The sequence below is a fragment of the Protopterus annectens genome, chromosome 14.part0, assembly GCF_019279795.1.
Source record: "Protopterus annectens isolate FY-2018-M chromosome 14.part0, PAN1.0, whole genome shotgun sequence".
Lineage (NCBI taxonomy): Eukaryota > Metazoa > Chordata > Ceratodontiformes > Protopteridae > Protopterus > Protopterus annectens.
This window is the reverse complement of record NC_056748.1, coordinates 890,740,280-890,766,813: the sequence shown is the minus strand read 5'-3', so window position 1 is coordinate 890,766,813 and position 26,534 is coordinate 890,740,280. Positions and strand designations below refer to the sequence as shown.

General features: G+C 36.5%; 1 protein-coding gene across 4 annotated transcripts in view; it reads left to right on the top strand.

Moving 5' to 3' along the window:
• The first annotated feature begins 6,026 nt into the window (after nucleotides 1-6,026).
• The window catches only part of LOC122789323 (collagen alpha-1(XII) chain-like), a 1,412,827-nt gene continuing 1,392,319 nt past the window's right edge, over nucleotides 6,027-26,534 (top strand). The window contains exon 1 of one of the 4 annotated variants that reach the window (XM_044056685.1): nucleotides 6,027-6,469. In XM_044056685.1, coding sequence (XP_043912620.1) covers nucleotides 6,373-6,469 — 97 coding nt within the window. In that variant the 5' untranslated portion in view covers nucleotides 6,027-6,372. The remainder of the gene's footprint in view (nucleotides 6,470-26,534) is intronic. The other 3 variants (XM_044056683.1, XM_044056682.1, XM_044056681.1) reach the window with 3 other exon arrangements.

Below are 26,534 nucleotides of genomic sequence, written 5' to 3'. Positions count from 1 at the left end.
GCCCCCTGATATAGTGCATCATGTAAATATAAGTCGATTTTATAATACGCTCTGTTAATCTCATTAATGGTAACTCTCCTATATGTGTCTTCTTCACATAGGATTCTCATCATTTGACAACTGTAGTCTAGATTGTTCATTAATTCAGAGCAGGGAACCGCAGAACGGCAGGTTAAAGCACTTGAGTCCCAGGGGGAGAGGCAGAAAATAACAGCAGGAGGAGTTTCGAATATGGACTTTGTAGTCAATTTCAATATATGCGACGATATTGAAACATTATATTCTGGTTGCAATGTTTTTAGACACCTTAGTAATGATGTTGACAACATTGATAATAATAGTGATGAAGAAATTGTTTTGGAGCATACTGTACCTATTTTTACAAATGTGCTTGAGTTTGAAACATCTTTGTTCCAAGAAAGTGAAATGGAGAACAATTTGTATTCTGCTTTGAATGTGGTTGATGACCATCAGGAAATTTTGTTGGAAAGGGGGAGGGGGGTATCAGCCATAAACATGGTTGACGGTATGGATAAAAATGTAATAAATGCTAGGGAAATAAATGAGGTTGCCACCAATGTCTGTTATGGAGGTGAGAATAACAATATAGATATGAGTGGTAACAATAACACATCTGATGTAGTGCTTAGTAATCTGGTTGAATCTGCATCTGGTATGAAACATGAAATTGTCAAGGCAAAGGGTTTCATTATTTATAACTACACAGACTTGGTGATTAATGAGGTCTATTTCGATTTATTTAGTAGGGGAAATAAATTTGTACCCAATTTTCATCTCGATGTTACGCAGCTACTTGTCAACTTGAAACTGTACAAACCACACATCCTAATGTGGCAAAAACCTTACATATCAGATAAAGAAATACTCCCTCCTGGGTATAATTTTATTAAATTGATTGACTCACTAAAAAAGACAAAATATGCATAATATATTCTAGTCAGTTAAACCTAAATAACTCCCAAAGCACTACTCCTTACTTTCTTTGACAAATTGTAATTACTATTAATTAATATAATTGTAAAATATCATGCACAACTGCATATAGCTACAATTTGCATTTCACTATAACCTTCAAATAAGAACATTTCCATAATAGATGATCTTGGATCAATACAAATACAAAACACTACTTATTAATACAGGAATATACAAACATAGACTGGCCAAATCCTCAGTTACTCCCAAAAGAAACACCAGACATCATCTTTTTCTGACTTACCAAAATAATAGCACAACTTATAAGAATTACTAAAGTCACTGGTAATGAAAATGTTACTGCATGATATTAATAACCCATACTGATCAATTCCAGTCCTCATGTATTCTTTTCAACTCTCTCAGTGAGCACCATTCTACTTTAATCATCTGGGGATATCAAAATGACCTTAAAACTATAACATTCAACAGTATATACCCTAAAAAGTTATTCCACAAGGTTATTTTCAATAATCTACTTAATGTACCTGGCTCACTCTTAAACACCTACTTTTTGAGAAAGCTGTCAACTATTTTAACTGTGCCTTGCTATAAGTCTTAAATTCCATTGCCCCTGCTCACAGAAAGATGTTAAAACTCATACCTGACCCTGGATGACCACTGAGACTGAATCATTAATGACAAATAGGAGCGACATTTGGAAACAATGACATATGCATCTGTGATGCCTGTGCCCTGGCCCAGCAATTAAGGATCCTCAATTCTAACCACTAACACCAGAGAGGGCATCTCATATATATATATAAGGAAAGGATAACAAATACATGCAGTAAAGTACAATTTCCCTTAAGAGCACACATGGATCACAGTCAATCTGGGGCTGGTCGCTCCCTTGCTCCCCAGGTCCCCAATAAGACTCCCCACTGGCACAGCTATATGGTCCAGATCTCAGCCTAGCTGGGCAAGCTAAAATCTCCAGCAGCCTCTCTGTCCAACCAGTGCTTCTGTCCCTGCCCAAGTAGCTGACACACACACACTTTGAGATAAGAGTTTACACAACCACACAGACACTTCTGGGTAAGGCTGCCACAGGTTCTCCAGCTGTGCCCCTTTTGCCCAGACTATATGGAAGTAATTACTGCCACCACCCAGCTAATATTTATTAGCTACTCAAAGGCCCTTAAAAGGATGTCCAATTATTACTGTACAATATTATTATCCAATTGGTAAGTTTCACTAATCAGTCAAGCCTTGTTAGAGTGGCTTTGTACAATAAACTCTATAAATATGCAATGTACTCTAGAGCTTAACTTATCTCTACAGAAATCAGCCACAGTTAAAAGGTTTTAAAATATTTAATAATAAATAATTAAAACCACAAGACAATACTTTCTACTACACAGTGCTAGTCAAAAGAGTGTAGAGATCACACAGAAATACTTAAAATAAATCAGTAGCACAGTTCTGACTTCACAGAAAAACACTTAATCTAATCTTTATAATTCCTGGCTACTTCTAGGAGAAAACACAGTTCTAACATACTACTTACATAAAGAGAGCATAAGGCAGTGCTGTGAGTTGGATAGTCAGACAAAACTGTTTAATGCCTTCTGATTCTCTCTGTTTAAATTGCTATTGCAGTTCTAATAAACATTACATCATCTCTTTTACACTTTCCTGGAGTTCCCAGGCTGACAGAAACTGCATTTACATTCTTTTACACTTAGAGCAATAAAGGACATTCCATATGTAAGTTCTGGTCATTAACTTTAGCCTTAAAACAATAGGCAGGAAGCCTTCATCTAGCCGGACTGGAGCCTACTTGTAAAACATCAAAGGCAGTGATGAAATAATTTTAATTTCAAAGGACCAAAAAATGCTTGACTTAGCTTTCTTTACAGCAGATGGCAATGTTGCCACATTGTTTTAAGTTCAACATTCATATTTACAAATGATAGAATTATCTGCACAATTCTATCTGGCTAGGCTGGCAGCCTTCACCCATCTCTATCAGTCTTCACAGCATCAAACAACACAAGACAACCAATTCAAAAACATGTTCTAAAAGAGCAAATGATCTTATTTCCTCCTATTATAAAACAAGTATAAAAACAAGTCTTAACAATATTGGGCATGTATCAACACAACTCTAAATCCTGGGAAGAAAGCAACACCTAGCAGACTCACTCAAGAAACTAAACACTTTCTGAATCCTCATGGCAAATCAGTTGTATCACAGCTCAATACAGCAATACCAGCCAAATACAAATGACTTCACTTCTGGTTTATTTAATCTGCAACTTATTAATCTGAGACAAATAAGAAAGTTACTACAAGAACTAAAGCCTACCACCCTTTAGCTACAGCCTACCCAGTTACTATACTCTCAAATCTATAGCTCAGCATTATAAATTGCTAACTTTAAGAAATAATCATACATAATACCACTTCACAAGGGATGAATATAAAGTGACCTCTGTTACTACAGACCCGTTGCTACCTTATCTCTCCTGTCCAAAATATTATTGGAAGGTATACCAAAACCATGTCAAAACCACCTAGTACCTAATAATCTGCCCTCACATACACTCATATTATACAATTAGTTCTATTTTGGATTTGCAGGGGGGCAGCAGCCCTCAGGGAAACAGGGTAGCAAGATGTAGTCAAGCAAAGGAGAGTAAATAGAAAGTGCACATTTACTTAACTAGTTATTCATGTACACCTTGACACCATGTAAAAATCTGAAAAAGGAAGGTAGTTCATAATGGTGATGATGATGATGATGATGATGATGATGATGATGTTCCTGTAACATTAGCTTGTCATTTAATATGGAAAATGGATTAACTGGATCAGCTCAAGTGTACCTCATAATGAGGAACATATTCATTTTGCATCAAAAAGTCTATGTACCACGCTGTTCTACAATGAGAGAATCTGTCACACATTACATTTTTTTTATCTTGCATGGCAAATAATTCTGAATCATATAGTTATTTGACTGAATGCTCGCTTGTGGCATTGGGCCTCAGAGCACCCCTGGGTGTGTGTTATTTACAAAATAATACAGACCCTGTCAGGCATTATTACTCACCTTATGTAGCAGAAGTGGCCATGCTTATACTGAGGTTAATGTGTTCTCCTGCCACCTTACCTGTATTGTAAACATTATCTCATTCCCAACTTGAAAAAAAGTCACATCTGTTAAGTATTTGTATTATCTGAAATAACACACTGTCAGCTCTTTGTCAAGAACTGTCAGTATTTATTGGGGGGGGGGGGGAATTTCCACATAGCTCTTAAATCTGAACAAAACCAAAAATAACATCTTAGTGTCTTTTCTGAAGGATAAGAATTTTGTAATTACTTAGTGACTTCTGCTCATACTTCTCAGCCGCCTAGTGCAAGAAATCTGGGCAAAGCCTAAAATAATGGGTGACATAGGAGCAAAAATAGGGACAGATTGTAAATATTAATCTTATAAACTTAGAAAGTTGTTAGAATGACAAGGCTTGTATTAACATGTATTTTTGAAGGGCATGTAGTCCAAAAAACAAATGTACCTTATTATTTAGTGACTTCAGTCCTCAGTAATTGGCGAGAAAAACACATTTTCTTATGAGGAACAGACCAAAGACATCAAGCAAAAATTTGGATACTTTACAAAAATCTGAACATTTGAGAGAGCTGCCTGCTTTCGAAACAGTCTCCCTTAAAGCATGCCCACTTTTTTATTGAAAAGAGCTCACAAACACACAGAAATATGTAAACAAAATTATGCTTGCTCATTTTCGAGTAGAATGAAAAAGGTAAAGGGGAAATTACATCTTTACTGACAAAAACTTCATAAAAGCGAAACATGTACATGAAAATGTGCAATTGTGAATGAGAATAGCACATGCCTAGGATAAGCGGAACGGTAAAATCAGTGAGGCAGACTATGGCAATCCCTAGATTAACTTTACGAGTCAGTCGTGCATTATAATGCATTAACTGACCGAAACAGACAGTTCTAGACGTGATACAATGTTAAATAAATATATTTTAAGTAGGAGAGGTGTTTTATGATTAGAGAATGATTTCAAAAGACTTTTATACCCCTTTGCCCAAAATGTAGCCCTACCTTACACTCTGGAAGGTGTAGAATGATGACTGGTTGGGACTTGGGTGGACAAAAAATAGGATGGACATACAAGGGTCACTAAGAAATAAAGACACAAGACAAATAAAGTCACGAAGAATATTGTATGTTAGCACGGCAAGGGTACAATTTCCTATGTGAAAGGAGAGGATGTCTGCGGTACTATATAAAACGCAGTATAAATAGTCATTCTAAATTTTAAGGGCAGCGTGGCAAAGAAAGTGGTGATGGTTAAACACGACCCCATGAGGTAAGTATTTGCATCATAGTCCTAGTAATTCTTGACAATCGCTTTATTTTTCAGCTCCATTTCTGCAGTGCCTTCAGAAGGATTGCTGCCATGCCATTTACAAGATAAAATAGTCTAAGTGGTGCATTAGGAAACTTAAGTTTATAGAAACTGAAAACGTTACGTGTTATTTAAGGAATATCATTATGATTTTGTTTCCTCAAACAGCCTTGCTCATCTAATTTTTTTTTTATTTAAGTTAGCTCTACATTAAAGGACACTGAATACTTATTATATAACTAAGTCGGTGCTGAGATTCTTATCACACTCTATAAATTCTGTTCTGAAAAAAAAAACACATTTATTCCTAATTTCTGACTCATGATTTTAAAGTCCATTGCCACGATTTTAATGCTCAGATAAGTAGAAATGTTATGTCAGCATTTACTGCTTCTTGCTTGCAGCCAAACGAGGGGCTGGTTCTTGTCCGGGCAGGTGGGCACTTCAGACACACTGAGGGTGATAAGACCCTGGGGAATCCCTGCCTTCTTCAAACGAGTACTTTCAGTCAAATTGCTTTCGTCTCTTGCACAAAAGAGTTATTTGCACTTTCAAGTCAGACTTTATTGCTTGTGGCATCTTGCCAACTGCATGGGATTTTTTTCAGCACGTTGCATCATTGGGGTGTCTGTTTTAAAACTCAAAATGTAATTTAGGAAGTGCTCGCCCAAATACGCGAGGGAGCTGCTTCTCCCTCCCTCTCCTTTCCTCTCCCTTAAGGGCGTTTTTTTTTTTCAAACTTAGGAGGCGCCCCCACAAGTGCAACTTTTCTTTGCAGACTTCTGGTGAGGAGTGTAGGAGGGGACGAAATCTGGAACAGTATGAAATAGTTTATGTGCAAAGGGCAAGGAGTTGTGCATTCATTTGTGCGAGTAGTAAAACGACCGATGCCATTTTCTCCGGACTGACAGCCTGAGCAGTCTAGGTCAGTGGATTTGAGGTAGTGTCCGAGCCGCGCTGAGGAGGAAAGCAAAATAAAATAATGTCTGCTTTGAGTCCCTGGAGCAAAACTCTGCTAGTCGCCTGCCAGCTGCTTTTGTTTAATCTCCTCTACAGCAGTCCGAGCATACCTGAGGCAGGTAAGGAAATGACAGCGCCCTCACCTCCCCCACCCTTGTTACTAGAGGCTGTGATCGCAAGTCTGATGAACTGTTCATGTCAGAGTCATCATAAGTCAGCAATGATGGCGAAACTTATTTATGTATTTATTTTTTACAATACATACGTTGCTGATGTTAGTAATCGGGTTCGTAGTGCTTTCCACACTCGCAGCACACCACCCACGTGCGCATTTTTATGTTCATCACATCACTGCACCCAGCACCCACTTTCCCCTTTATTGACTTTGGTTGATTATAGATAAACATATTCAACACACATGTATTGCTGATATTTTAATGCACGTTTCATATCCTTCTGGTTACGTAATTTGATGTTTTCGGGAACATTGTAGAAATGCTAAGATACTTTATTCTGCCATGCATTGTGATGGGACTCCTACTGTTGTGCCTTGACTCTCTTAACCATTTGTTGAGGGGATCTCTGTGAACCGTACAGTAGCAGCGGGACAGGATCCACCTGCTGCTAGGGACAGTTTTTAGATCATTTGTATGGGTAATGTAGACATTACTACTATATACAATTTCTTTATTCGCAAGAGGGGAAGCCAGCCTAGTCAGTTTCCTTAGTATTTTGTACTTCCCTTCTGCAATTCTATTTATATGTGGGGCACTGCTCCTCCTTGTAAGTTATTCATTTCTTTGATGGTCTTCCGATGAACCTCCACACCATGCCTTTGATGTTCATTGATGATGGATTCAATCTGCTGTATATCTTAATCTCCATCACACTTTTTTTCCCCTTCAGCCCATTTTATTTTAACAGGCAAACACATTCATACTTTGAATTTAACTATTATTGTTGTTATTATTATCAGTATTAATGTTACTGTTATTATATTGCATTAAACCTTATAATACAAAAGATGGTATTAAATAATAGTTAAAGTAGGGAGTGCTATTAATACATGGTTTCCTAAACAGAGGACTAAGAATTTAACAATTTTGCTAAAACATTCATTAAGTTGTTAACCTACAGCATGCAAAACATTCCTGTAACTTCATATTGTGGTCCAAAACATTTGTGGAAATTGTCATAACTTTCTGTTGCAAAACTAATGTTCCATAAAGCATGACCATAAAGAACACCGAGTACTGCAAGTCAACCACACCATGCCAAGAGGTCAGTTGATCAAATCCAAAATGTTTTAAAACTAGCACATGGAATGACTGTATAGTTTGCCTCTGCTCCTTCAATAGTCTTGTCAGTTTGTTAACTTGTTGCTGAAGCTGTTTAAATGTATGTTCCAGCATTCAAGCAACTGTTCATTATTTAGTGTTGAAATATGGCACTGCTATTCTTTTGAAACCGTGTATGAAATACAACCTACGAACTCTGTCATCTCTGTATGAGCAGCTAACTTACAGAATGCAGGTTGCCCACCATCTATGAGCATTGATGAAGTGGGAAGAATATCCAGGGAATTGTTATGGCTAGGCTTGCATAGGCCCAAGGGCCGATAGCTTATTATCAACCTATGAACCTATGAGATCTTCCTCACTGACAGGATTTAGTTTGCGAGTTTACTTTAGGACATTTATCCACAAGAACAATTTTCATGCCAGCCTAACACACCCAAATAGAAATGTACATGAAAACAATTCATGAAAGTTTTTTTCTTATATATAAAAAATAGGAAAGAAAGAAAAAGAAAAGATGAAATAAGTACAGCACCCATGGAGAATATGAAGAGATTGTTGCAAAATTAACAGGCAACAATAAGCATTTCTAAATTATCCCTTTATATAGTATATGCAATATTTACAGTTTAGTGGAAAAGGAGGAGAAAAGGAGGCTGGAAGAGTTTGAGAAAGAGTGAGTGGTTAAAGAAAAGGAAAGAAAACCACATAGAACAGATATTTAGAAATTAAAGATGAATGTTAATAAGGTCTAAAAGATTGAAATGGGCTACATTATGGCTGTGGTGTAGAAGCAGTTACATTTTAGATGGATTTCTTAAATGCATTTCAGCACTGAATGAAATTCTGAATATATTTAACTTGGAAGATAGGGATTTCCAAAACATGGGTCTTATTAGTAAGAAAACATGTGCAGTACAGTGCTTTTCAATATACTGGGGAGGAAGGGTGGTTGCATATAAAAGAAGAGATCTAGTATGGTAGTCGGAACATCTAATAGCATTGATCTACTGAGGCCATGAAGAATTCTTGACAAAGAAGTTTGAACAGAACTGATACAAGCAGTAATTGTGATCATTGCTGTACATGATGTCATTTTGCTTTTCTAAGAATATAATACTGGTGTTCTCTTTTTAGGGGATAGGATAATGAACTTACAGATTTGTTTGGAGTTGTTTCTGAGCTGATACGTTCTTTTTGAAAGCAGCTAAAATTATTGGATGGTCATATTCTAATTGAGTTTGCACAATGTCCTTTCTTGTATAATTCCTTCCTTGTGAAGAAAGGAAGTACAACATTTTCCTCTTCACAAAAATGATTTTGACAATTTTTGATTTAGTCATGTTTTTGTGGTGTTAGAAGTTTAATTGACAGTATAGACCTCCAGGTAGCAGGAATTAATCTACTAGCCCATTTTTTGTTTTGTGCTAAATATCTTTGATGAGAAGTAGCTAGGTAAATTGGCACCATTTGCAGTTCTCCCTTAGTCTGAAACCCACTCAAAAATAAATAAAACAAATAAATAAAATAAGAAATTTCATTGACTCCTCTAGCAATATTTTAGTAATAATTCAAGAAAACACATTAGTAATTGTTGCTTAGTTAACCGCAGCAGCTAAGCAGTGAAAATACTAAATGAATGCCAGTTATGCGTTGCTAATATTCCATATGTGCATGATGAGCATTGCTGATTGTGCCCCCTAACAGCTTGTACCTACCTAAGGCAGCTGCATCTGTTGAGAAGAAGGTTTATTTTCTTAATGGATCTGATGAGAATATTAAGATCTTTCTCTAATTCTGATTTGATAGTGGAAGGGTTGAAGTAGATCTATAAATTTATTTTATTTTATTTTACATTTGTTGACCGGGCTAGTCTAGCTGGATATATGTCCATTTTCAGTAGAGGCCCGGGGAGAAAAGCTCCACACAAAACATAACAAAGAGAAATGTTAATAATAAAAAAATAATTAAAAATAAAGATAAGAATATAAAATTAGTAATAAAATCAACATAAAGTTAAGCCACACAAAACTACAGTAGATATAAAATGTCATGTTATCAGTATACAGTATGATAGGGATGTGGGGCAGGTCAGAGGGAAGCCTGTTTACAAAGCCAGAAGAGCAGGTGGTAATAGTACAGAGCACTGATGTATTCCCATCTATAAAATGGAAATAGAGGAGGTTTTTGGGCTTGTATTAACTTTGAAAGTTCCATGGGAGTGGAAGTCCTAAAACCATTTAAGAGCATCAATAGTTCTTCTGTTGGTAGTTTATGTGGGCTGTAATTACAGTTATGGTTAGGTCTATAAAATAGTATTTGGTAGATGTTCTGTGTCTGTATTAATACATAAGCATGTATGAAATGGTCAAGGTGCTGCAGCCAGTCCTTAAGCCATGCTGGTTATGGATAGCAAAGAATTTGTCTACAAGTGGCTGATTGAGGGTACATTTTTTTCAAGGATATGTCCTAACTTAGGAGGCATGGATATTATGAATTAAACAAGCTATTTAATGTTTGACTGACAATGATTGTACAGAAAATTATAAGCGATGTAAAATGTTTGCAACTAAAAATGTGTCAGTATGGTTTGCTTTCATTTATATAAATGTATGATTGCTTATGTCATAAGTGGTAATTCAATGTAGATGTTTCTTGTAAAAAATACACGAGGCATGGATATTGTCCTGAGGTTATGGCTGTAGAAAACATGTGAATCTTTGGAAATAGGGTACCCCTCACTTGTTTCTAGACCTGAGGCATAATATTATGAAAAGGCAGAGATTATAGGTGTATTGCAAGGGTTGGCTATAATGTTATCAACACAAATTGAGGAATTAAAGCAGAAGTCCATCTGAAAGAGATAGGGCATCAGTAGGTAGGAAATCGAAAAGTAATTTTGCAGCAGTATTTTATTTACAGAAGAGAAGTAAAAGTGAGGTGTGTAAGGTGGAGGTTCTGAAGAGGGAGAGAGAAATGCTATGTAAAGGAGGATTAGTAAAGTAATTTAGGAAATTAGTGGAGGAGAGGGTGATAGAGGATGCAGAAATAGTTTCCGTTTGCATCATTACTTAAGTTAAAGGACCAGCCAGTTGTTAACTAGTTGTCAGAATTTCTTTGCCTGTTAAATATGTACTTTATTGGTTTTACAGTTAGATGACTGTGTGATGTCTCACAGCTCTTTTTTTTAAGTTTCATAGAGTCAGGCACTGTCTTTCTTTTCTGGGCTTGGGTCTTTTTTCCCATTCATCCAGCCTAAGGCTTTAGTTTTAAATAAAGCATCGAGTTGCCTAGCTCTCTCGAGTTTGGAGTTGGAACTTTAAAGTCTTGAGATAGTTAAGAATTTTTTTTTTGAAGGTAGTATCATTTTTCATTCTGAGGCGATACTGCTGTGGAAGAGTTAGTACTCAATAGGACAGGATACTTGTCATTTTTAAAGATCTTGTTTAAGTTTGTCAATGTGCTTTGGAGATGTAGATCAAAATATGATAAGTTTAGGTGGCAATTTTGTGAAGAGGGATGAAGACAAAATTTGTTGATACGTGATTATTTAGTAAAAGAGCAAACTTTTTAATGGAGGAAATTTTACTGAGAAGGTTAGCAATAACATGGTCAGGTGTGAGTGCTCATTTTGAAATTGCATCTGATGGGTTTTGTAATTATTCACTTTACGCTGCATTATGAATGTCATTCTATAAAGGGGCCATAAAGTTAATATTGAAGTCTCCAAGAATAAGTAAGTTTTGTAAGGTTAAAATGAATGGAGAGGTTGCAGACTTAGGTTTTGTATTTGTCAGGGCAGAAAGCAGGTGTATTGTAAGCTGCTGCTAGGAGATGAGGAGAGCTGTTAATAAAATGTGAATTAGAAGCCAGTTAGCGATGTAATGATTGAAGGAGTTGGTGAAATAGGGTATAGTATGTGTATTTTTATATAGGAATAGGGTAGTAACACCATTTTTACCTGAACATTACTTAAATGTATGTGAATGACATGAGAAGTAGTGAGTAAGATTTGGGGTGTCATATTTAACCCATGGCTCTGTAATAACATTGAACTTAGGTGAATGAGTTTGTAGGAAGCCATGTAGTTGATCCATTTTGTTGTTGATGCTCCCAACACTGTGAGGGGTAAATTGTAGCTGTTGGCTGGAGAAAGTAATGTTTGTAGATGGGGAGGATGATGAACAGGTGTGGGGTTGGCTTTCATTAGTTAATTGAAAAGTAAATTAGTGAACTTCCTAAAGAACTACATTCTCCTTGGGGAGACAACAATGTTATTCCTCTATCTTGCACTTGCCTTGTATCCAATATGTGGAGTAGCCACAATTCCCCTAGATAGTCCCTAGAAAGTGGTATCCCTACAGTGAGTCTTGAGTGCAGCCTGGCCAAATGAATCAGTGTGTGCATGTTCAAGTACACTGATACTCATTCGCTAAAACCATTCTAGCTGCAGCTATAAGGTCACTACAGGTCAGTGCTGATGATTTGCTTGGAAATAATAGCAGAAGGAAGAATGGGATACACAGCTTCACTAATACTGTGAAGGGCATGAATGACCGTATAAATCATGTTTCTTTAAAGTTAACTTTACAGGATGACAGTTGGATGGGCAGGGTGTACAAGGCATACATAAGATGCTTTTTTCATGTTGGAAAAAGGCCACTCAGTATTACTGTCAGTAATGGTATGATTATTATTATCAGCAGTTCAGATACTAATGGTACACTGCAGCAGAAGTAGCTGCTGCAGCCTATGGCATTGTAGCATAAGATGCTGCTGCAGCCTATGGCATTGTAGCAAACGAAGCTGCTGCAGCCTATGACATTGTAGCATAAGAAGCTGCTGCAGCCTATGACATTGAGCAGAAAAAGCTGCTGCTGCTTATGATACTTTAGCATAATAAGCTCCTGCAGTCTATGACATTATAGCATAAGAAGCTGCTGCAGCCTATGAGTTGTTGCACTTTTTATATTCTGTTAATCTGTGGTCTCATCTGCCTGATGTAATATTAATTCAGGGGCACATTAAATGAATAATGGAATGTATCTGGCTAATTGCACAAGGGTTATTTCTGAAGTCCTACCCAGATTTCCTCATTTTACTATAAACATTACCTCACATCAACTCATTAAGTCCATAGTACAATTGTGCATTCAAAAGATGAATAAAATATAAATATGAGAGAGCAGAGAGGGACTCTTTGGATCTGGTATGTTATGAATGGATATGGTAGCAAAGTTACTGCAGTGTCAAAACAGAAAAAGTGGTTTCTAGAATGGTTTCTCTATTCCACTGTTAGTGAACTTCTTGGTGTCCATTTCTGGATCTGTTTGTGTCCACCATTTAAAAGCTGTAGTTTGAGCATGCAGTACAATGGGTCTATATCATATATTCGAAATTCCAAAATGTCAAACACCATATGTTCGAACTTGGAATTTTGAATATTGAAAACATCGAACGCTCAGAACAGCAAATTTTTTCCCTGGAAAAAACTTGCTGTTCCGAGAAACATACACACAACACAAGCACACCAAAATAAATAAACCACACACATAGAGTTAACAAAACCCAACCCCACACTAAACCACACATACATTACTAACTATCCACTTACCTTAACCCGCACCCTAACCCTAAGGTCCATAGCTATTGCACACATACCCTATGAAACTATGCACAAACAAAGCAATTAATACACACACATACAGTTAACAAAACCAAACCCTACACTACACCGTACGTACATTACTAACTATCCACTTACCTTAACCCGCACCCTAACCCTAAGGTCCCTAACTCTCGCACCACAATGGAGGAAATAGCAAAGCCACGGAACGACCCACCGAAATCTTGCCCTAGGTAAGATTTCGATGTTCCGGGGCTTCTCTGTTTTCATCATTCGATGTTGTGGGTTCGATGTTTTAGCGTTCGGCGTTTTACTTCTTCGAAGTTTTGATATAGACCCCTTTTCAACAGACTTGAATTTGATCCCTGCTGTTCAGTGTTACTGTATGATTCTAAGTAAGCTACATTGTTAAGCCACTTTTCAATTTACATGCTGTTTTCAAAGAATACCCATGTAAGCAAGCAGTCCTACCTTTTAATGCTTATCTGGTTACTAAAATAAAATAAAATAAAATATACATTTTGGATATGCAGTAAACTTAATCATCAGTAAAAAAAATCTGTCATATCTTGTATTAAATTGTCTATATATTAAGTGTGAAATAATAAACGGTTGGTTTTATTCAAGTATGTCCGTTTATGTTTTCACATCTGTATTAAAGTAATCTTTAGGGGTTTGAGTAGGGTTCTCATGTATTTAAGGCTAGATTGACGTCTGAAGCTATTCTTTCCTGGCAGGTTACAGCAAGCTGTGGGTAATTTCTTTTCCCCAAACCTGACTACATCATGGACTGTTTTTAAATTATGCCCTTTCCAGTTTATTCCATTTAAACCTCAGAAATAGTTTTCCATTTTAGTATTCAATCATAATTATTTTAAATTAAAGATTAAATCATATACTTCACACAAAAATACAATTTAAATAGTCGACATTCATTTGTAATTAAAGCAGTGTAAAAGGCTGCCATGTGTAAGAACATGATGAAAAAATATTTGATGATGATGTGGAATTACTGATATGGAAAATGGTACCTCAGCAAGGTTCTAGCCACTTAGGAACATTTCATATTCAGTAATAATACTCCTAAGACTATTAAATAGAAGCTATATAGGTAAGCAATGTTGTAGTCACTAAGGTAACATGCTCCAGTCATCCACTCCTGTTTTATACTTTGTTCTGTCTCCGTGCTATGATTGTGTAATGTCAGTGTCTGTGCATTTAATACAATTCTGGGAAAAATACACTCATTAACTCTATGAGTCACTGTTACTAGTAGCTCTGCAGCTACTAAGGGCAATAGATAAGTCCACAAGTAAACAGAATACAGAGGCACATTTTATCTATGAACCAGTGTAGTGGTGTAAACAACATGCACACGATTTTTGTAGTGATATTTTTCCCCTTATCTGTCCTTTTCATACTATGACTGCTGGTCATGTTGGCTAAATGTGCTATTTTACTGCTTTTAAATTTAGTCTAGAATAGTTAAGTAAATGTGGTTATAACTGCACTACAACAAAGCAGCTACAAGTAGCAGAAAAAGCTTGGTGTAACTTGGTTAACCAGCATGGAAGCATAACCATAGTTGGACCAAGTAAGAATGGATTGTGTGAAAAAGGATATCACAATGTCCATAATGGTGTGAGCATGTTAAATGCTGCAGTATGGACCCATCATCTTCTTACAGCACAGACGTATGAGAGTATGCATTTCATCAGTCTGCCAGGATGACAGCAGTGGACGGAAGCAGTACTGTACAACTTTGGCTTACAAGTACAGAATCTCTGCCCAGACTCAAGCAGTTTATAGCTACAACCTCTGGCAAAGATTATGACAACTGATGTAAATTCCAACACAGTAACCTCCTGCAGATGGCAGCAATTTGCAGGCATATATAGCAGGAGACTTTGCCACCAGTATTACATTGTGCATCCAAGCTGCATGTCTGCCACAGAAAAGTTTCTCTGAAAGGTACAGTTTTCCAAAACACACAATCCTTTCCTGCAAATTACTACTAGTACCTTTGAATGTAAAAAATTTACTGTGATACACATATACATAGGCAACAAAAATTAGCTAGCTTTTACCATAATAACATCAGATCAAGGAGTACATGAATAAGGCGGTACCTTTGTTTATTAGTAGGAAATGTAGCTCACCTCCTAAGGGAGTACTGTGATATTCTATCCTGCAGCTAACAGACTTGTCAGCATGCTGTTTACTAAAGGTGTGCCAGTCATTAATGAATCAGCAATTAAAATGGAGCGCTCAGCTAAGTTACCCTCCTATTGTGTACACTCACCTCAGTGGCATCTTACTCAGCAACAGCAGCAGCAGATGAAGCTATGAGTTTATAGAACTATTAGCTTTGCTTCTTTTGCTGCAAATCTGTTATATGAAAGTGCAGAGCAATTCACCTAAAGCTCAAGGACTGATTTTTTTTCAATGCAGCTTTCATTTATTTTCAACTTTTTATCTATTAGGATAACTGCAGTGGACTGGCACCCCATCAAGGATTGGTTCATTGCATGATAATTCTTGTCACAATACACTCTGTTCATATGACCCTAACTAAGATAAAGGAGGTATCACATAATAAATTAATATTTAAAAGTTCTTTACATTTTTGCTGAACTATGTTTTCAGTGAACTGCCCAAAATTCATTATATGAATTGTACTTTGTGGTATGTGTGCATATATTCCCCCCCCCAAAGTAACATTGATGCAACACTTTTCACAATTAAAAAGTAACATGAAACAGTCTTAAGTTGCAGAGAAAGTATAGCTCTATGATTGTTTAGAAATATTGTTCCTCAGCTGCCTTTTTAATGCAGCTTATGAAGAACTTTATTGTATCATTCACAAGAACTAACCATTTTTGTTTTTCAACTACAAAGCTTTCAAAGACTTTAATTTTTCTTTATTTTGCTCTTCCAAATAGTAAGGATGCAGTCCATAGTGTGGATACTAAAAGTGTTACTAATCAGTTCCAGATTAAGTATGAGAATAGTTAACAATAAAACAGTATGCCACATAGGACATGCTAATGCTAAATACAAAACATCCAACACTTTTTATAAACACATATAATCTTTAATGACAAATAAAGATTACGCCATTCTAAACTTTTCTTTCTTTTTTATCCTAGAAGTTCTACTAATAGGTTCCTTATCACTTGCTGCAGTCCTTATAAGGATTGGCCTTATATCTGCCCCATATTACATCTCAAAAAAGGCTATTATAAGCAAATACCACTCCCTTAGTGAAGTAATGCTCTTCTGTATCTCATCTGAGCTAGCCATTACCTTGAAAACTTGAGACATGTCCTGTTCATGTTAGTTCAAGTTATTGCAAAAAGACCTCAATATAAGTTCAAAACATTTTAAAAAGACACATAAAAAGGGGGATGTTTGATATAATATATCAATACATAAAGCAAATCATAAAATCATCAGTTCAAGCTAAACATACTCTAAAAATGCATTTACAGAAAGCTTGCCAATTTAAAGAGTTCATGTTATAATAAGCTTTTCCAGAAAAGATAATTCTTAAGAATAAGCCACATTTGGTTCCTGCCTCAACAGGTAGGGAAGTGAATTATATAGCTCAGGGACTTGAAATGAAAATAAAATACTGCTTGATAGTTCCAAACATAACCTGGAAATCACTCTCAGTCCTTTGCTTATGCAGTATGATGAACAAGAAGGCTGATACAGAAGCAGTAACAACTTAATGTGAGAGGGACTGAGACGATGGGGCTAATATGTTTGCATTATTGTAATAATATGTTTTAGTACATGAAACTGACACAATGTGATGTCAAAGCTGCATAGCTGACATTTTTTGCAGGTACATGTTACTTAAACCTAATAATTTAAAATTATCTATACACTATTTTTAGAATGTTGACCCTGCCTGTTGTGGTACTGACTGTCAAGCACAATACAAATCAGTGGCAGTAAATGGCATTAACTACTTTAAGACCACAGACAGTTGCACTGGCATGTCTTGTAAAACTGACCATCTCTTGACAAAAACAGGAAGGCCAGCAGTGCCCTTGTCATGCCCACCCACCTCTAAGTCTAGCTTAGATATATAGTACTTGCTGATAGCATTCCTTTATTTGAATATTTTTGGAAATAATTAAATTCTAACTATATATTTTACCCTCAGCAGTACTAATACATCCTATGTTCACTAGTTTCTTACAATTGATTATACTTTTGGTACCTGATTATAAATAACTTTCAGCACAATATCTTTCTGGATCTTAAGACAGCATGAATGTAAAATCTCTCGCAATGCATGTTAACAACTTCTTTAGGAATGTATTACTTCTGTTATCATTGTTTGGAATTCTTTCTTTAGTAGTTGTTTTTGCTTTGAGATAGCCAGCTGTTGCTGGTTTCAATACCATTAACTTAAGAAACCGACGCAGGACTCCTATCTCAGTTGTCAGTCAGTGTCCATTTTGGCTATATATAAGTCATGGTTTATACCATAGTACTCTCATACGTGCCACCAATTCATATCAAATATTCCAGAGTCAAAACAGGTTCACAGGAGTTACAAGGCAGTTCATCAAAAGACCATGTTCACCTTACTGACACCCACTCTTATGCCGTATATCCCTGCCTCTCAAGAAGGGCAAAGCAGGTCATTCCAGGGGCAAATTTAGGGAACCCCTGCAATCATACAGGCTAGATCTGAAAGATGTCATGGTGTCATGCTTTTTAATTTGCAGGGGAAGAATGTTCCAGAGATGAGTGAGGTAGTTACTAGGTCATACATTTTCCCTCCATCGAGTTTTGTTTGTCTCTTGTTGAATATTTAGGTCACTTGTTCTGGTGTTAGCAGAGCTATTTGAGCTGTTTGATTTGCTGAAGTGCAGGAAATCAAGGAGGATGGAATCCCTAGTGCCTCAGAATGTAAGACACATATCTCCTTGTAACAGCCTAGAGTATATGACACAGAATAAATATCACATTGCAAGCCTTTCTTGGAATCTCAGATTGATTAGATCTGAAATCTTCTGGGTTAAGAGCCTCTTGGGCCTTTCCAATTGCCTAATATGTCAAAATAGGCACATTCAAAAAGAATCTTGGGGCTACTAGCCAGTTCAGAGAAGAAGACAAGCATGCATTGTAAGCTACATCTCAGCAGTCCATGAAACCTGAGCAGAATCTACGGGAGCAGCCAGATAGCTCTCAGACTGGACAACAGCGTTAGGAAGTTCAAACTTCTGAGGAAAAGAGAACAGGCATACATATATTCAGATGTGAAAGAATAATCCATTAGCTGACTTGTTGCAGTAACTGTGCATATGCTTATAGTGGGGAGTCAGTGACTAGTATGAAGCCTGTTTCTGTGAGTGTAATTGCCATGAAATACTTTTGCTGAATGTCACTTTTAGCAGCAGTTGGTGTATATAAGTTTATGTGGTGTGGGGGTGATCCCTCCACATGGGGATGTAGGGGGTTTCCCCACTGCAAAAAAAGAAAAAAACATACTATGAGCCACACTGAAAGCGGCTTTCAGTTATTTCCTTTTACAGTAGCAGCACTCAATGAAATTCCATTCAGCCAGTTGACATGCATCCATCTAGGAACAGAATAAGAAGACGTTGAAACGTGCGGTCTGAAATACTAAACTGCATTGTCCATTTGTATTAGCTATGAGATGCTTTTATATGCTTAAAAGCAGATTTCTGTACTTTGATGACATGCTTTTACACAGGTAAGAATAGATTTCTGTGCTTTTGTGCAGTGATGCTAATACATTATTATTTATGTGTTTGCTTAAAGTATCTTATCATTTTGTAAAAGAAAAGGGGGTGTGGTATATACTGGTATACAGTTTGAAAAAAGGGATGTTACCAGCAGCAGACTGTGCATACCATATAATTAGTCTCATACAGCAGTTGAACTAAAAATTTTTGAGTTAGTGTGAACTCTGTGTTATGTCTCATTAATCTGCCATGCTGGTATGCTTGTGTTTTACACCGGTGAGCATTTTTTGCTGAATTGGAAATATTACAGCCAACAAAACTTGCAAGCAGGAACCAGCTGGAAACAAGTGTAAAATCCACCAGTACTTGACAATAGAAGTGCTTTATTCATAGAATAAATCCAATAAAATCCAGATGAAATGTAGATAAGCGCTTTTGTTCCAAAAATTGCATATAGTTACAAGGAACTTCATCAGATATAGCTGATAGTTACACTGTTTAAATAGTGTGTTAAAATGGCGCTTTTTTTCCACATCATCAAAGTTAAAACAGTGAGGACCAATCAATCAGCATATACACTACACCCCCCCCCTTTTTTGCACACCCATAGCAAAACAGAATTTCACTGCTTAAAAGCAATAGTGGTATATTAAAGCTTAAAACATTATAAAAACTTTGTAAATGTATACAATCTATCAAGTGATCTTAACTTCAAAACACTATTAATTGAGACAGACTCATTTAAACCAGGCTAGGCCTTGGCATTTAAACAGAGTTGCCAAGACAATTTTGCTTTTTTCCAGCAGTACTGGCCATGGTCAGCCCCTACTTGTCTTCTGAACACACTCCAATACTAAAAATTTGAAACCATGTCCACAAGTCACTGTATTATGTTTCATTAAAGCATTCAGTTCTTGGTTGACCCTAATACTGTTGATGTGTTCTCCTATATGCTGTTTCAATTTTCGTTCAATTTTTCGTAAAAACAAGCACATAGTTGGTAAACAGCACAATAAACAACCCTTTCAAAGTCCCAACAATATTTCCCTGGAATCTTTACTTTAAACCATTAATTAGTACTTCACTTGTTTCCAGAATATATGAGCAAAATTTACATTTCCCATATTTGTACATATACCCACATTGTTTAGGGACAGTTGATTTTTCAAAATCATCTTTTAGGTTACGTCCCTATTTATATACACAGACAGGTCCATTTCCTACATATTTTCTAACTTCACTATCCACTTTGAAAAAATTCCAATTTTTGTTCATACCAGTTCTTTCTAATAATTCATCCCATAATCAGTGTAGTGGGTAAACTTTGAAAATTATGTTGTTCCATTTATATATTCTAGAAATTTGTTTACTTCATCATCAGGCCCATCACGTAAAATAAAGATATCACCCAAGAAATGAATGTTGTTTTGTGAACAAAGGAACTGAACTGAATTAACTAAATAATGCTAACATAACAATATCTCATGATAGTCCCCACACAAGAAGACCATCACCACACCCCTCTACTGAAGGTAATATTTCTCTTCCTAAAGATAAAATTACATTTCAGCAGCATGTCAGGTAGTTGTTCGAACATGTTTATGTTATCCTGTGCTATACCTTTCCCTCTCAAATATTCCCACAACCATTCTTAAGATAACATTAATCATTCTTTTTCTTTATGTATCTTAGGAACTCAAATATTACAGGTATCTGCATGTCCTCCCTGTGGTCACATGGGTTTCCTCCCGTGCTCTGGTTTCTTTCATCACATCCCAAAGGCATGCTGTGAGTGATTGGATACTAAATTGGATCTGAAACACAGAAGGTGAGAAAGAATAATTTAAATAAGGTAGAAATTTAGGACCTCAAACTTCTTACACAAACAGCAAGTGTTAGAGTAATAAAATCAGACAAAGGAGTGATGAATAAAAGTGATTATGTGAACAAGATGAGGGCCATTTTGGAGGGCCACACTTATCAAAAAAGTTCTCTAAATGAAGTGAATGGCATGTATAGGAGAATCAACATTTTCTTTTCTGACAGACCTATTTATTGCCTCTATAATATCCATGAATGAACTCTATTGACACTGAAATACAATGTAATAATAATACAGCCTGAGATTGGTGAGCCTAAAGATAAATATGTTAAGGAAGAACCGAGTGTCTGTAAGAATTCTCTTGATTTTTTTTAAAAAGAATGATTAATTATCTTTGAATTGGGCCATAAAAACATCCTGACAAAATTGGAATTTTCATGCATTTTTGGAACAAAAGCGCTTATCTGCATTTCGTTTATTAGATTTATTCTATGAATCCTGACTGGTCTTCTGTAACTTCTATGTCTACTCTGCAAAATAGCCCCTGCACCCTGACTATGAAATGGAGATTAGTCATGCATTTGCCAAATGCAAAACTGCATGGCAGAGTGCAAGTGTATTCAACCACTAAGTGACTTCCATGTCATCAAAAATTAAATTAAGTATCAAATTTTAAAAGAGGCAAGACTACTTTCCTGCAACAAAGAGAGAGAGCTATCTGTGCTAAGTTATACTCAGGGGGTGGGTATCTGGAAACAAACGAACAATCAAGCAGGGAGGGTTAAACAACATTGTACGACTTCCTTGGACACCAGTTGATTATTACTCCTACAAGATAAATGGACAATACGTTTGTTGAATATTTTGGCAGCAGTTTAATTCCTTTCTTGGAAGCTACTACCAGAGCACCTGAATAAAGTTGACACTTTTTGATTCCATTCAATTTTATTTCTTTGTCCAGTTGTAACATGTAGGTTCCAAGTCATGGACAAGCTAGCCTTTTCAGCCTTTACTCCAGATCCATTTGTGGCAGTATTACATTAGCTAAGCTTCCTAGGCTTGTTATCAATTCTTCACTTTGCACTGGAACTTTATTAGAACTTTGGAAATCTGCTAAGATCATTTCTGTACCCAAAAAAGACCCACCAGCCAAAGGAGAGCCTTCTATGTTCTTTTCATTGCTGTGCCAATTGGCTGTAATTTTGATAAAGCAGTTGCAGGGCAATTAGAGGTGAATTTAGCTACCTATAACTGTCTCAGTAATCAGCACAGCTGTACGGAGGGTCACAGTACTACAGCTGCTGTTATAGCACTCACCAGCTCTGTAGTCAGCTCACTGGGAGAATGCATGCTCAAAGGGGTACTGTTTGCCTGTCTGCTGGGAGAATGCATGCTCAAAGGGGTACTGTTTGCCTGTCTGCTGGGAGAATGCATGCTCAAAGCAGTAGTGTTTGCCTGTCTGTCTAAGGCGTTTAACTCTGTGAACGGTTCAGCTCGTCTCATAGAACTACCTCTAGGTGGGTTAAAAACTCTCTTCTGTAGGTTGGTTTAGTAGTTATATGTGCAGCTATTTCTGTAGGGAATCACTGAGTAATAAGTGTCATTGGCTCCTCTACTTAGTAAGTGTGTTCCTCCTTATACTCCTCCTCTTTACAGATTTCCTTAATGAACTTACAACAGAATAATTGCTTTTTTTCTAGAAGGCATATTGATACTGGTCTCAAATCACTCAAAGTCAGTTTTAGCTTCACAGCTTTGTGGCAACCTATCTTGAGTTGTGCAGTGCCTTAAACAAGCTGGGCCTGTGGGAAAAACTAAGCAAAAGCAAAAAATATATATATAATTGTTTGGGGCTCAGGTCTACCTTAACTTGATTAAAAATAGCTGAACCAACCATACTAAGAAGGAGGCAAGACTGAATCTTTTTAAAACTGAAAATATCTCGGTTTTGGTTAGATCCTGCTTGAGAATTTTCTGTATGTGTCAACAAAACTGTAAACAAAACTTTCCCCTGTTATGCTACTTGCTGTCATGTTAACAGTTTATTGACAAATGAGACTAGTAGTACTCCAATCAAATGCTACCTTATTGCAACACTTGAATATAACCTTCTGCCTCTTCCAAAACATGCTTCTAATGCAAATAGCTTTAAACAACATTAGACAGTTTGTGATTGGTGAGTCAAGGACAGAATATCCCTTGTTACTCTGCAGAAGGACAGCTAGCTGGTCCAGTACAGTTGGGGCTAAATTGTGGGTCTATGTCATAAAACCGAAAAAGCAAACTCTTGAACGATCACATGAGTGAATAATCAGAAACTTGAAATGGGTATTGTGGGGGGCTGCACCTCCCACACCTTCCGCTAAATATATTTTCTTACTCTGAGATCGCACTACAGTGAGGAAAGGGCAAATATTTTGATCTTCACTGTACTGCAATCCCAAAGTACCACTTTTGAGTTTCTGATTATTCGCTCATGTGAGCGTTCGATAGTTTGCGTTTTTGTCATTCTGAAGTAGACCCTAAATTGTTATTAGGACTTTTAATTCAAAAAATGCTGTAACAGGACACATGCAAATCCTTATATAAAACATGGAGATCAAAACCTATAATATGAGATTACAGTCCAGAGTCTGATCATAACCATGTTGTTATGTGCTCAAAGCAGGGATGCCAAGAAATCCACTTTGAGAGCAGAGTGAAGGGAAGCTTGAGAACAGAATCTGAACACTCATTTCGAGAACATATAAGCAGTTATACTCAGAGAGATGCAATTCTAATTCTTTGTAGCACATGGAGTTTAGCTGCTCTGATGTGTTGCTTCTTATAGAGAAAAAAATGTTTAGGAGCATGAAGTCTAATTCTTTGCATTACTGCACAGACTGCAATCAGAAGCTAAGTACCCCTCTGATGAACAAACAACTTTAAAAGCTGGCACATTTATTTTCTTTGGTGTATGTGCTCATTGCAGCCTTTATAGCTTTGAAAAATGCTTTGCATGTTGTTCTTTGTTGATGTTAATGCTTTTGCCTGAGACTAGAGATTAACAACACTGAAATGCATTTAACAAAACTTTGTTAAGCACATTTTGTATGTCATGCGCATGTATAACATAGAGGATTATGACTGGGTCACAAATCATAATCTGTTTATTATGAATTTAAGACATGGATGTCAAGAAATTTACCTTGAGAGTGAAGCTCAAGAGGAGAATCTTGGTATCCATGTCAAGAACACATAATTGAAGCTTATGATTGAAGACACAGTCACAATTTTTTGTAGTACCTGGAGCTATTTATGCTCCATGTACTACTAGTTGCAGTGTAAAAAAAAAAGAAAAAAACGCTGAGTGTTTTGCCGGCTTTCAAATTGATAAAGCACTTAGCTGGTTAGCGACTGGTATCAGAAAGGTAGTGTAACACAGTCCCATACATTTGCACTCAGCTTGCTATGGCACTAAACTGTCCAGATTTTTGCTTCATTTGTTTGATCTGTTAGCCATAAAGTCCCTGGTTTTTAGACAAATCAGGGAGGATTGAAGTCACTGAATAGTGACATATTTTTGAGTTTCAGAGTTTGTATCCTTCAGAAAATGCAGGTGAAAACACATCCTGTTATACTAGCTTCTTTCTAATTTGTAAGTGAAAGAGATACCGTATGAATACAAACAGCAGGCAGAACCAAATCGTTTATTCTGCCACTGTCATTTGCTCATACATACTGGCAAATTTTACAGTGTAGTACTAGACCCAACCTTAACAACCTAAGCACAGCCTGCTTAACATTTGTTAAGAGCAGATGTCACACCAGTCTAACACTTAACTAATTTGCCTTTTTTCAGATATTAAAGCGTAATCACAATGCTCCATGAACTACAAAGTTTTTTTTTGCAACTGTGAAGTATAATCTCAGCACTGAATGTACTACAAGAACTTTAAGGTCTTGTTTAACAATTACTACATCCTTAACTATTCCTAGGCATACATTAACCTGCTCATTGTACAGCATTTTGCATTTCTACATCTAAACTTTGGAAAGCTTGTCTTTCTTTTTACCTACTTTGCCATACTAAGGGAAATTGTAATTTGTTGTGTTGTTTTGTTAGGTGATTTGTTATGGGTGTTCTACTTTAAATTGTATGCAGAATGAATATTCCTGCCAGAGTAACTAACCAGAAGCCTATGCTGAGAGGGTATTCAAAGTGATAGCTGTAGACCTACTAGTCAGATGAGTTGTGTGTAAAGAGAAGTTGATCTCCCACTGCAGATGAACAAGTTGTGTATAAAGAGACATCACTAGCAGAGAAAAATACCTGGAAGAGATATTGTGGGAACTGCTTGGAAGAGAAGCTTAATTTTGTGACACAGAAGGAATATTACTTGGGAGAAGGATTTGCCTGCAAGAATAGAAACTCCTGCTTCTTACCTTTGGAAAGTGAATGCTTATAAGATTTTTGTAGTTTTCTGTTTCCAAACACAGTTTGCACTCATTTGTTTTTGCCTTAGCATTGTAAATAAAACTTCATGGAACTGAACCATCTGAGTCCAATATGTTTTGTAATTTATACTACCCTTTCACAATGCAATTGAGCAGGGTGAAGGGGGCAGTAACAGGCTAGGGAAAAAAGAGAAACGCAAAATGATAGCACCTATACACTACCCTATGTCATTATAATGAATAGCACATATACACTATCCTATGTCCTTATAATGAGCTCACATATTGTTTTAAAATGAGGTAGATCTTGGATTCAATGGATTCCCTTAATGCACAACAGTTTCTGTCAAGTCTGTTGCATATACTTCTTATATCTATATATGCTAAACTCTTTAGTTTCTCTTTATATAGTTCATGAGGCAGACCATATACTCATTATGTTGCTCTTCTCTGAATGTCTCTGTCATGTCTAAGTCATTATGTTGATGAGTAATGTAGAGGGGATCTTATTAGATGTCTTATAGAAGGCTAGTTGCTTTTCATTTTTTACTGATATTACAGTATTGTCCCCAGGTCACTTTCCTCTTTTATTGCTGCTGTTGTGCCTGCCACTCCAAGTTGTATAAGAATTTCCTGGATTTGTGCATTTTTTGTTTTGCAAGTGCATTCATTTGTATTATATTAAAGTTGCTAGGTTATTGAAAATTCCTGCAATCATGCCAAGTATGTTCTCATTTGTATAGCCTTTTATATGAACAGTGTGCGTTATATAAATTTGTGACATCAGCTAATATCAGACTTCTTGCTTTGAAGTCTACTGAAAGATCATCTGTACTGGCACTGAAAAAAGTGTCCACAGTGCTGATCCCTGTAGTACCACATCAGTTACAAACTTTCATCTAAATTAACTCCATTTACTTTATTTTTTATTGTATATCCAGCAATTACATGCTAGCAACACAGATTCATCTCCAAACCTGTCTGTTTTGCTTCTTTACATTTTTAGGAGTAGTAAACCCCTCTATCCCACTTTTGAACTACTTATAATAAAAACCCATATTACACAATCACAAAAAGGATGAAAAACCCTGAGTGGGATCCCTTCCATTTCCACCCTTTGATTGCTTATGACTTGTCTCTACTCACTAAGTGATCAAAGGCCTGCAACCTGTTTCCTCATAAGTATGAGCTCAGGAAAACATGACACAACAATTTTGTAACCTAGTGATGAAAAAGTTAATGGCTTTTAATGGTTTTTATGTCTTGCTTTTC